Source organism: Mus musculus, chromosome 1 (assembly GCF_000001635.26).
Source record: "Mus musculus strain C57BL/6J chromosome 1, GRCm38.p6 C57BL/6J".
NCBI classification, from domain to species: domain Eukaryota; kingdom Metazoa; phylum Chordata; class Mammalia; order Rodentia; family Muridae; genus Mus; species Mus musculus.
This window is the reverse complement of record NC_000067.6, coordinates 177,067,492-177,081,253: the sequence shown is the minus strand read 5'-3', so window position 1 is coordinate 177,081,253 and position 13,762 is coordinate 177,067,492. Positions and strand designations below refer to the sequence as shown.

General features: G+C 34.4%; 1 protein-coding gene across 7 annotated transcripts in view; it reads left to right on the top strand.

Annotated features, from left to right (window-relative positions):
* Window positions 1-13,762, top strand: part of Akt3 (thymoma viral proto-oncogene 3) — a 241,706-nt gene that overhangs the window by 180,528 nt on the left and 47,416 nt on the right. For 6 of the 7 annotated variants that reach the window (XM_006496818.4, XM_030253917.1, XM_030253910.1 and 3 more), the window contains 2 exons: window positions 988-1,053; window positions 2,412-2,480. In XM_006496818.4, coding sequence (XP_006496881.1) covers window positions 988-1,053; window positions 2,412-2,480 — 135 coding nt within the window. Of the gene's footprint in view, window positions 1-987; window positions 1,054-2,411; window positions 2,481-2,525; window positions 10,295-13,762 lie in introns of those variants that run through there. The other variant, XM_006496821.4, reaches the window with a different exon arrangement.

Sequence of the window (13,762 nt, the reverse complement as noted above, 5' to 3'; positions counted from 1 at the left end):
ACCTCTTTGGTAATGACCTAACTTTTATTTGCCAACAGTGTTGTTGATGTAGCAAGGCATTTGTGGTAAACAAACAATAGAGATTCCATTATCTTCCTCCCTCCATCTTTAAGATGATGGCCTTTGAAGTTTGAAACATGTTCCAAGATTTTTATAAGTTAAAAGAAAATCCCTTTTAGCTAGTTCACTTTCTACAAATCAAGATGAGATTTATGAGTAAAATTAGGGAAATACATTCTTTTAATGAGATGCACTCACATTTTAAAACTCATTTGAAGCTAGCAGCTTAAGGCATGCTTTTGCACACTCTTGCTTTCTGTTTTGAAATGTTTAATTTAGAACAAACGTGTGTGCTTTGTGGTTCCTCTTAAAATAACTCACTGTGGAGAGTTTATTTTACGGCCATCAGTAAATTGTATCTTTATATCTCCCTGAATAAAATATATTATAACTATGAAGATACCAACTAAATTGTGCTTTAGTGTTAGATGATAAGTTGTTTGTTTTAAGGGGAAAGGCCTTAATTATTTTCCATCTTAAATACTTCTTTTTAAGTTTATTTATTTTATGTATGTGACTACACTGTCTTCAGACACACCAGAAGACATTACAGATAGGGAAGCCACATGGTGACTATTGGGAATTGAACTCAGGACCTCTGGAAGAACAGTCACTGCTCTTAACCATGGAGCCATCTCTCTAGCACTTTAAATACTTTTCATTGTTAATTTTATGTCATTATTGATAAACTTAGATCAAATATGAGTGAGTTACTTAATTTATATCTTCTACCGCTCAGAGCTAAACTTGTAACTTGATTTTTGGGTGTAGTGATGGAGGGGAAGCTAAGCAACATAGGAGGTGTACCAGTGTATTTTAATGCCCTTTTCTATCTGTAAGCACTGTTCTCTGATTTCTGAAAAATGGTGAAATTTTTGTATTATTAGTACTTACAACATGTAGTTATAGTTTGTCTTTTCTTTTTAGGATGAAGTGGCACACACTCTTACTGAAAGCAGAGTACTAAAGAACACCAGACATCCATTTTTAACAGTAAGTGCTTAGAGGACTGCTATTAGGACATTTTAAATTTAGTGGGGTTTTAGCATAGAATGAAACAATGACTGTTTCAAGTAACATTTACTTGTCATTTTTATGGCAGACTGTAACTGACAGACTGTAACTGACAGACTGTAACTGACAGACTGTTCAGTTTCTTTGAACTGTTGAGAGTTGTATATTCTTTATGATATGTATTTATAATCCCCCTATTATCTATGTACAACTTTTTAGAAATCTTTCTCTTTCCTCCCATGTATCTCCCTGACTTTAAATATGTCCACAGTGCAAGAAGGCCATTTCTGGAATTTTAAGGAATTCATTAATAAAATGGTAGACATTTAAAGTTTATTTTTATTGTTCAGCTAATAATGCCGTACAGGCATAATGTTTCATGATTGTGTTACAGTATTGAGGAGTCTGTGACAGGAGGCTCTCCGCATGTTTGAGGCCAACCTGGGTTCTCTAGTGAATCCTAGAGCTACCTGAATTACAGTGTCAGAATTATCTGAAAGGAAAAAAGTGAATGGCCACACAGCTTCAGTTTCGAAGGTCAAAATTTTAAATGAACAGACTTCATAAAAACAAGAACTTTCATGATGGAAATACAGGAATGTAAAATTGTTAAGTGCAGAAGTCCTTCTATCTTTTTATCATTACAAAAAGTATAAACAGTGACTTAATGTATGCGAAATGTTTTCAGACAGGCTATTTTCCATCCAGTCTGGTTATCTGTGTGCTAGATAGTAATTATAAAGTTTATTTTTCTTGTTTGTACCAAGCATATTAAGATTAAAAAGAACTACAGTTTAAGATTGGAATCCTTTATTAATAGTCTACGATTATCTAGACATTTTCGGAACCATCAGTATATACCTGGTCTTTGTTAAAGTGCTTTATGTCTATTTTACAGGGTAATAAGAACATTTTAGTATCTTCTTGAGACTTGAAAACACACTAGGGCCTACCTCATTGAGTCTTGCTGTTTTAGCCTTAGTATATACAAAGTAACACTGAAACTATTTTAGACATAGTTAATAAGAGCAACTATGCTCCTGAGGAACTTTGACTATAATTCCCTGTAGAGATTGCAGAAATTAAAACTAGCACACTGGGTACTGGTAGTCAGTCTCAGGTGACGCAGTATATTGAAAGTGCTCATCACAACTACCAAATATACTTTTGTTTATCATATTCTTAGAAAGCCTACTATGAAGTAAATGTAATCATATGGAACAGTTTCATTTTATCATTTATGTTAACTGTTTCTAAGTGTTTTATTTTTGGTACCATTATATAATCTTTTAAGAATATAGGATTATAATTAACATTGCTTTCTTTTTCATTTCAAGTCCTTGAAATATTCCTTCCAGACAAAAGACCGTTTGTGTTTTGTGATGGAATATGTTAATGGCGGAGAGGTGAGTCAGGAAGTCAATCCAGCATTTGCATGGACTATTTCAATGAAAGTATTACATGTAGTGTGCGTTATGATACTTCTCAGCTCCACAGCAGGTCTGCATAGTTCTTCCTGTTGAGTAGACAAAGATGGCTAATAGAGTGTTTTTATCATATATTAGCAAATCATATTCTCTATTTTACTTTACTTTTGAAAGATAAACATGGTTTATCACAATTTGATTTTTAGAGGGAATATAATCCCCTTTACTTACTGATTTTTTGTTTGTTTGTTTGTTTTGGTTTGATTTTTTGAGACAGGGTTTCTCTGTGTACCCCTGGCTGTCCTGGAACTCACTCTGTAGACCAGGCTGGCCTCGAACTCAGAAATCCACCTGCCTCTGCCTTCCAAGTGCTGGGATTACAGGCATGCAACACCACTACCCGGCTCTGAATTTTTTTTTTAAGATTTATTTTATGTATGCGTGTTTTGCCTTCGTGTGTGCCTGAGTAGCATGTGTGTGCTTGCTGTCCAATAAGGTCAGCAAAGGGCATCAAATCTTCTGGAACTAGAGTGAAAGATGTTTTTAGGCAGTCTTTGAGTGCTGGGAAATGAACTTGAGTTCTGTAAAAACAAGTTCTCTTAAACATTAAAACATTTCTCCAGTTCCCACAGTATGATTTCTGAAATTAGTTAATTATATTTCAGATAACTTTTCAAACAAGTTTTCTGTGAACCTTGTAAAACTTTTTTACATCCCATACCTCTTCACGACCCCACCCCATCTCCATGTGGATTCCCCCCACCCCACCTGACCTTTAAACTCCCTGGGGCCTCCAGTCTCTTGAGGGTTAGGTGCATCATCTCTGAATGAACACAGACCCGGAAGTCCTCTACTGTGTGTGTGTTGGGGGCTCATATCTGCTGGTGTATGCTGTCTGTTTGGTGGTCCAGTGTTTGCAAGATCTTGGGGGTCCAGATTAATTAAGACCACTGGTCCTCCTACAGGATTTCCCTTCTCCTCAGCTTCCTTCAGTCTTCCCTAATTCAACAACAGGCGTCAGCTGCTTCTGTCCATTGGTTGGGTGCAAATAACTGCATCTGACTCTTTCAGCTGCTTGTTGGGTCTTTCGAAGCAGACATGATTGATCCCTTTTTGTGAGGGCTCCATAGCCTCAGTAATAGACTTTGGGACCTCCCCTTGGGAGGATGGGTGTGAAGGGGCAAGGAATGGAATATGGACTGCAAAAAATGAATTACAAAATTAAATTTACAAAAACTTTTTAGAACCTATTTTGAACTCAGCCAACCGTCTTCTATAGATATATTTTAGCTGATGCATTGTTTGCCCTTCCTTGTATATATTAGTAGTGAAGGAGAAGATAATGAAGAAATTTAAGAGATCTTAAAGCTTTGAATAGAAATTAAATCACTTCTAGTATTTTTCCTTTATCTTTTTCCTATTTTGAACAAAATCAATGTGAAATAGAAATGTAATGTATAGAAATAGCAACCGGAAATACTTTAAATATCTAACTTTCTGAAATGTACAATGTAGAAGCTTGAATTTCATAGACTTTTAAATATTCTTATTTTCCAATCTAAATATATAACTGATATTGAATATTTTTGAAAAAGGTATCTGATATTTAGAAATTATGTTATCTAAAATTTCCTTCACTCATGTGATATTTGTATCTTGAATGTAGAGGTAGTACAGCTTTTTTTGAGTGTATTAAAACATCGCCTCTGCTACAAAGGAGTATGTTGTTTCTATTGTGAGCATATTACATTTAGAATGTCTAATCCTCAAATAAAAATAAATTAATAAAAGACAATTCTTCATTAAAGATAGATTTTTGAGTCCACTTTTATTAGTGTACTGAGTAATTTAAAGTGGCAGTTCAAATAGAGATGATAGTGTGCAACCAGTGGATGAGCACAAAACAAAGAAAACTTGAGCATTAGAAGAAGAATATCCTAAGCATAGAGAATGATGAGCTTCAGTCAGATGTTCATGGATATGAAGATGATGGATTGCTTGGCACTGTGGAACTGACATCTTAAGAGCTGGTTTGTTTATATGGGTAAAAAAAGACTATTGCAAAGATTCACACGTAGCTTATTGTTGATCATGTGAAATTATTGGATATACTCAAGTTATGAAAAAAATTTTTCAGAGCAAGACTATAGTGTTAATTTTTATGAAGTTTTTACTATCATTTTGAAGAACTATGTGTTGAATTAGAATAGTAAAGGAGAACAGATTTGGGAGATATTCACCTAAAGATTATAAATTTGTCCATAGAGATGAAAATGAAATTAATGGAATTTCCATGTTGGTACCTGTCAGAATTTAAAATACACATTTTCTTGGAATCTGTTCTCAACTTGATGAGATGTAGAATCTTGAGAGATGGGCTTCTGGACATGTCTGTGGAAGTTATCTAAGGTAACTGAGGTGGCAAGACATACCCTCTATAAGTAGCACTGTCCCTGAAAACATGAGTGACTAGAAGCATTCATCAGCTTTGACATGGAACTGTGGTTGTAGTGTGACCAGCAGCTTCAGGCTCATGTAACTTCCCCACCATGCCTGGTTCTAACCTTGAACTGTGAGCCAGAATAAACCCTCTATATCTTTAGTCGCTTTTGTTGGCATTTTTATCCCAGCAACAGGAAAGCACTCAGCAATTTTTTTCCAGTAATTATAATCCCATGAAATAAAAGTATATGGCCAAATAGTATATGGATAAACACATTTTTATACAAGTATGGTACCTTGAGTGAACATTCAGTAAGTGTCTGCTTTAATATATAAAATGCTGTAAGATGAGAGAGTACAAAGCATGTTAGTTACTATTATGCTGAGAGAGATATAAATCATGAACACATGCACATGCCTTTCTCTGTTAGAGAATTTCTCATTGTCTACTGGAATTTAGAATGGGCTTTGTGACTCAGTACAGGGTGGAAGAAAAGCTTTCCACCTGTGTATTCTTTTTTAGGTTGTGGATTGCATGCAGATATTTTATACTTTATATTTAGAAATAAGCAAATGGAAGGATGACTAGGGAAGAGAATTATAGAGATGAAATAGAACTCTATAGCCAAAACTTAGATGATCATTGAATGCCGTGCAGGCCACAAATCAAGATCTATATAATTAACTTGTAAAGTCTAAAAATGTAAGAAATCACATTGTTACTAATATGCTAAAGTCATGATCAGTAATTTAGGTGATATTAAATTTAATAAGAAGTGGAAAAGTATTGCAGAAATGTAATATCTGAAAACTAAAATAATTTCAAATTTGGTTGAAGAAGTCTCCTCTTAAACCTTTTGCCAAATTGTCTTCAGCTCTATACATTTTAAAACGTACAAATTGACCTTCTGTGATCTCTCACAGGCTCAAATTTCATGAAAGATTTCATGATATGGTAGAATGCTGTGAATCTGACCCATTCTTACTGTTCCTTCTGTAGGTACTAAGTAGCCTACCATGTCTAGAATTGACTACTCAGGTTTGTTAGTACTGCACACAGTTGTATTAATGTCTTTGATAAAATTCATTTTAGTTTTTGCATATGACTTTCAGTTACATGTCATTCTTGAAATCCTCTCTTACTTATTCAAATTTCTCATTATTTGGCTGGCATTTTCTCTTCCGTGAACTAAAATCATCTCATTTTAAATTCACATAAGACAGAAGTGCAGGCAGTCAGCATTTGAATTCTACTTACTAATTTGTGGAGGTGTGATTTGGGTGATTTTTAAGTTAAAAGTATTTCAGATTCATGGGGGTGCTTTTAAAACTTGATATTTTACTAAATTTGTGGTTCTATAAATATCTTTATTACCAGAAATCTGAGTTATTAAGCTTTATGTAGGTTATTTCAGAATTCTATTGCTTTCACTCAAGTCTTTTTTTAAAATTCTCAAGCCAAGAAAACTACATTATAATAATCATATTAACATCTAAAGTTCAAGGCAAAATGAGCTTTATTTTATATTCCATTTTATGATATAATTTTATAGTATTTCAAGGCTAGTTTTGTAAATTATCGTAGGACTGCAGTTAAAGTTAAGAGAAGACATGTCTCATTGTCTAATACAGTGAGCTGCTTAGAACTATGAGCAGTGACCAGGCAGCTCTCAATTGTCATGATTTCTGTGCAGGGGGCTACAGTGCTGATTGGCAATTTCATGGAAACTAGACTTGTTAACAGTTGCTTACCCCAGAGTGATCCTACTAAGAAACTTCAAATAGGACTATGCACAAACACGAGCACGTGCACACACACTCTCACACACTGAAAAAAAAAACAAAAACAAAAAAACAGGAAGATGACAAAAATAATAGGTAAATATTTAAAACCATGATCCCAAAACAGTACATAATCTTTTGTATTATTTTGTATCTTTTATGTACTAAAATAATTTTACAATTCTTTATGATGCTTGAGTTATTCCATTGCAATCATGTTTCTCAGTGTTTGTAGCTAGCTGTAAGATATACATCAGAGTTCTTTTTAGTTTGGAGTTATTAGATATTGTACATAGCATAGCTTGGGTAATATAGCCATTTAAAATATTAATTCTGTTTATTCACAAATTCTGTTTATTCTCTTCTAATGTCTTTAATTTATTCAGCTTTTTAAAGTTTTCATTGTACAAATGTTTACTTCCTGTCTGGATTTATTATTCCTAGGAAATGTTCTTGTTTTGGCTTTTGAGAATGACATTATTTTCTGGTCAACATTTTTGTTACTTGTGTATTAGAAAGCTAGTGATTTTTGTTTGTTGATTTGGATCCCGCTCGAAGTATTTATCAGACTTAAGAGTATTTTAATTGGGTTTTATAGTTTTGTAAGTATAGTCTAGAAACAGATAAATAGTGTTCTTTTCTGCTCATATCTGTTATTTATTTGTACTGCCTTATTGCTCTAGGTGAGAAATCAAAGACTACATAAATATGAGAATAGTGAATAGACAGTCTTATTCTTTATTTTAAAGGAAATATTATAATTCTTGCACATTTGATGTACAGTTGCATATACATTTGTTTTGAATTGCCTTTTTATGTGATGGTATTATACTTTATTCCTAATTTCTCCAGGATTCACATCATAATGGGATATTGAACTTTGTCAAAGCTTTTTCTGCCTGTGTTGAAATGATTGTGTGATTTCCACTTTTTCTTCTCTTTATGCATCTTTTAATATTCTTTGCATATCTTGAACTTGAACTTATGTATCACTTTTTATTTATTGATTTGGATATGTTGAACTATCCTTGAATATCTGGAATAAAACCTGCTTCATCATAATGTAGAATTTCTTTAATATGTTTTCAAATACTTTATTAAGCACTTTTGCATCTTTATTCATTAGGGATGGCATATAACTTTCTGTGTTTTTCTATTCTATTTTGTATTTTTGATGAAGGTAACGCTGGTTTACCAGATGGATTTTGTTAGCATTCCTTTTCTATTTTGTAGAACCTTTCAAGAATATTACTGTTGTCTCTGGAAAATGTGATAGAATTTGGAAGTAAATTGTTTTGGGCTGGAGCTTTGGGGGGGGGGGGGAAATGTTACCTATTTTCTAGAAGTTTTTATGGCTAGCCAAAAACATGTGTTTCACAGCAGTTGATTGGAATATCATACAGATAATATCTTTTTAAGTGTGAAGTTTCTTGCTTCCTTTTTTTTTTTTTTTTTTTTTTGTGGAGGTAGGTTTAAAAAGGATGTCTGCATTTCTTACTTTTGCAACATTTGGACCTAGCTTTAATACCCAGTACTATTTGCTTTGTGAAATTGATCATGTCCATGAGGTCTCTTTTTATTATTGTGCAGTAACTCCTTATATCTCTTAAGACTAAGTTGAACCTGAATCTACATTGTTAGAAGTATAGTTGCTCTTGCTTGCCCCTGTTTCAATTAACTTGGTATCCATTGGTGGTTTTTGTTTTGTTTTCTCTTTGTTTATTTGTTTTTTAACATTCATACACTTTTAGTATTTGTTTTACTTTTATTGAAATGTCTTTCTTGAAGACATCCAGCAGTTGGCTCTTGCTTTATAATCTAGCCTGCTTGTCTGCCTCTTTTGATTGGACATTTAAGACCACTAACATTTAACATAATGATTGAGAGATATTTGCCATAATTTAAAAATATATATTTGTTACTTTTCTTCTTTTCTGTGTACGTTCCCCTTTACATATCATGAAAATGCTGGCTTATCAGTTGTTAATTATTTCACTTTGTATATTTTTGGAATATCTTTAATTTTCATTAAGTAAAACAGACATTACTATATTAATCTTCATTGGTAGTTGTAGTAGTTTGAATTATATTGCTGTGATAAGCTGCATGACCAAAACCATCAGAGAGATGAAAGAGTTATTTAACTTGGAAGTTGTAATTATTGTTGGGGAAGTCAGGGCATGAAGTCAGGTCAGGAACTTGGCGGCAGGAATTGAAACACAGGCTGTGGAGGGGTGTTGATTACTGCCTTGCTTTCGATGGCCTGGTCAGCCTATATTCTTATACAATCTAAGATCATTTGCTAAAGTGTGGCTGGGTTCTTCCACATCAATAATTAATCAGGAAAATGTTCCCCCCAAATTTTTCTACCTATAGGCCAATCTAGTGGAGGCAGTTTTTCATCTGATGTTCCCTATTCCCAGATTAACCTAACTTGTGTTAAGACACAAAACTACAAAAACAACAGCAACAAAACTCCAACCAACCAATGAAACTAGCTAGTAGTCGTTTACTGCCACAGCTTGAAATGATGTTTTCATGTTTTCCTGGCTTTTACAGCTTTTCCTAAGACATTATTTTATATAGGTTAGATTTTTTTCTTGTCTCTTTTAATATTGTCTCTTTGTTTGGTGTTCATAGTCATGTTTATTATAGATATAGATACGTGTGTGTATACATATATTATATATAATGCTTTTTGAGATAATTAGCCTTTTCCTCATTTCCCTTTTCTGTTTTCTCTTTCCAAGCCTCCTTGCTGTTGAAAAAATTCATGACCTCTTTTTAATTAATTGTTGTTCCACACACACACACACACACACACACACACACACACACACACACACAACTATGTAAGCACCACCTGCTCAGTCTGCACGATGCTGCTTGTGTGTGTGTTTTCAGGCTGACCCTGGTGTGCTCTTTCCTGGGAATGACTGTTTCTCCTGTTCTCAGCCTTCCGAGTTGCCTATCGTTCTTTGTGTAGGTTTGAACATTGCAAAAGGAGCACAAAGACTGTAAGAGCCAAAAGACGAGGGAGTTTGCTGTGAGATGATGTCTCCTAGACACACCAGAAGCTACTCCCAAGACTTTCGCAAACATGACAGCCCAAATACAAGAAGAGCAAGGACAAGAGCAATATTTGTAGTCTTATAGCAGGATGTGGAAAAGGTCTTTTTTTTTTTAATCCACTTTAGTTTTAAGTGCCTCCCATGCTCTAATGCCTGTGTCTTTTTCTGATTTGGGAATCTTGTGCTCCAACTTCATTGGATAGATTTTTTAATACCATTGCTCCTGTGTCCCTATCACCAATTTTTTTCCTCTATATTGTTTTCAGCAACATCTACTCAGCCAGCCACAAGAAAACCTCAACATCATTGATCTCTCCCTTGGTCCAAATTCCTCTGGAGTACTGATTCTTCTGAAGGGTGCTTATGGTCTCCTTAGCTGTTGGCCCTCAGAAGCACTCGTCGAGATCCAACATACCTTCTGGTGTTCCCAAACACACACATTCTTCCAAAGCCTTTTATAGTACTTGCCATGTCTCAGCACAGTGTCATGTCCTGTGGGTTAGTGCTTTTCCTTTCATGTCTGAAAGTTTCTATAGTAGGCAGTACTAATAGGTGATGAGTAACTTTTGTGGAATTTTAGAAATTATTTACCTGAGCATATCTTCAGATTCTTTTATTACTTACTTGTCTATCTAATAATAGTTTTAAGAGTATGATCTTTTTGTGTGCAAAATTTTTAACACTCCTTATCTACATAATAGAATCCAGCTATACCAAGGTAGACAACATCATTAACATCATAAATAAGCTGGGCCTCTCTCCATCTCTCCCTTCATCCCATCCCATCCCATCCCATCCCATCCCATCCCATCCCATCCCATCCCATCCCATCCCATCTCATCTCTCTTCTCTCTTTTCTCCTCTTTTCTTTTCCCTCCCTCCCTCCCTCCCCTCCATCCTTCCCTCTGTCCCTCCTTTTCTCTGTCTTTCCTTCATTCTAAATGTATATTATTCTTTAGCCACATAACTCCATGTTCTCTGCTAATATTTGTATTTTGTGGGAACTTGTGGATTTTGTAAAGGGAAATTGGAGAATAACAAGGAGATCCAGGAATGCGAGGGAAGATGAGGATGGTTGGGAATGATCAAAAGCACACGTAACTATAAAAAAATCACAGTGCAAAGCCATTGTTCTATATAGTGGGTATGCACCATAAAAAATGACTGCTTTCTACAAATGATTAATTTTCCCTTACTGTGTATGGTGCTGTGCTAGGTTACAAAGAAATACAAAGATGGATACATTCTAAGTAGTAACCTTTTATTTCTCTTGAGTTTTCCTTTGGTGAAAAGTCCTATCTTTCACAATTTAGGTGAACTTTATCTGTGGCATATCCCTAAACATCCTATGTACCAATGTGTTGTTAATAACCATATCACAAAATATATTACTGCCGGCTGTTTCTGTGAATATACATGCATCTTCCTCATTAAGGTAGAATTCCTTAACAGTGGGGATTATGTCTGCTTTCTGTCATTTTGTTGAGGTTTGATTGCTACATGGAAGGTTATAGGTAGTTACTGAGTTTAGAGAAGAGCCCATAGGTAGAGCTGTAAATAAGGGAGTATGCGTGTTGCCCCAGCGAAGATGGATACTAGAGGGCTGAGGCAGGATGGGGGAGCACCTTCCTAGAGGTAAAGAGGAGGGGGCATAGGATAGGGGGCTTGTAGAGGGGAGATCAGGAAGGGGACAACATTTGGAATGTAAATAAATAAAATAATGTTTTTAAAAAGAAAGAGTTATTATATCGCTCTTTTTTCTTGTCCTAGTGCACTACAGTTACTTTCTATTAATTGATGGTCATTAATGAATATTAGATCAACATGTTGGTTTAACAGCAGGGTAGACAATGATAATCTAGAAAGTTAGGGCATTGGTGAAGAAAGCTGTTAAACCACAGCCAAGAAAGAGAATAAAGGCAGTGTACTAACCTCTAAAACAAGACGGGGAATAAATTATAAATAGACCATTGGATTTTGCAATTGTAGATCACTGCTTGTCTTTACACGAGTGAATTCCATAAAGAAGCAAAAGTAGACATCATATGGCAATGAGTTCTAAAATACAGAGTTCTTCCTCTTAATTATAAAACTTGAGCTGATATTTTTATGGAAGCTGGCTGGCAGACAAACTGTAGCTGTATCATCTATATAAAGACCTAGAATCCTGAATACATTATATTAATTTAGAGAGCCTCTATATCTCTTTTGTCAGTAGATAGCCAGTGGTAGAATTGATTTTTTTTTTTCTAAAGAAACCTAAAGACTTAAAGGACTATTGCAGCAACATTGTGACCATAGCAGCCGTCAACACCATTGGCATGTTAGACTCAGCTTGGCAGATACCATATTTTTCATAATTTTTTTTGATTATCTGTTCTTCAGAAATAAAACATCAATGCCATCTCAGCATGGTGTCCCAGATTTGACAAAACATGGTAACAAAGTAGGGAGCATCGTAGTTTATATATGTCTCCCAAATTGTTTGCTACTAATATAAGTAATTTTTTTTTTAGTAAGATTTAGCAATATCAAAATTCTTCCCTGTCTTTACTTGACTCAGTGATCACAGAGTTGTCTTAAAAGTGATTTAAGTAGAGATAGGTGTAGGAAGAAGGAGTGAAGGCATGATAATTCTAGGTTACTCAGCATCACTGTTTTATGTTGAACAAGCCTTGGTAAGGCATAACTCTTAGCAGTTCATTATGAGTTAGTGATCTTTATGGAAATATCTATATTCTGACCTTACAGTTGAAGGCGTATTTTTTCTGATTGAGTTTTCTTAATCCCAGGTGTGTTTTGCGTGCCCATTGTGACATCTTAGTAGTTTTTTCGGGACTAAACAGCCTTTCATTCTTGCCACATTACTTCTTTTCCTCCATTTGGTATTTGTCCTTCATTTCTACAGAAATCCTTTGAATTTTGTAAACTATATACTGATGTTTATCACCAGCACTACATAATTTGACTTTATGAGCACATATATTTTATTATAATTCATATTTTAATCTCTTAATTGTATTAAATATGTATTGTACAAACACAAAAATCAAACTTGTTGTGCTTATATTTATATAGGATGGAGCTATTTTAGATTAGCAATTTGGCAGATTTCCTAATGTATATTAGTTCAACAAAGATTGACTATCAGTTACAGATCCTCAGACTGGTTTCTTGATGCCTGTTGTTCTAAGAAATTAGATGTTTTTATGATTTGCTTAGTGTTGTTTGTTTAGCTTTTTGTGGTACTGGGAATGGAACACAGGGCCTTGCAAATGTTAGGCCAACACTGTCACTCTGAACTGTTCCCTCTGCTGAGAAATAAGATATAGATGTTAATTACTGAGTGATAGGACTTAGAGTTTCATAAAGCTAGAATTGAGTTTGTGGTGACAGTAAGAGCCCAATAGATATTTTTTGACTATTGGCATACCTTTAATCAATTAGGAAATGAATGGGTTTATACCTACAAGATCACAGATTACAGTTAAAAATGAAAATAAAAGGATTATACTTTACAAACCATATCAGGGGTGATGGAGGCCTCTTAGCCCAGTTTTAGCACTGTAAACATAAAACTTTAAAGTCTTGAAAATTCTTATTTCAGCAAGTGTTATTTCAAACTTTGAAAGCATTTCTAGAAATATGGAAAATAACAATTTAGACTATGACTAGCTTATATAATTGAGTTTGAGTAAGTCCATACATATTTTTCCTTGAAATCAAATATAACTTAAATAAAAACACCAATCTGTGCTTGTATTAATTTATTTTGATAATGTCAATATATATTCCTTGTAAGAGTGGAACAACAGTATACTTAGAAGGAAATGCAATCTAATGATGCATACTTTTTCCTCTGGTACCTGAAGGTTAAATGGGTAGCAAGCAGAATGCCTTAAACAAGATTGGTATATTGATTAAAACGCTGATTTAACAGCTCGCAGTTTCCCCTTGGAAACCTGC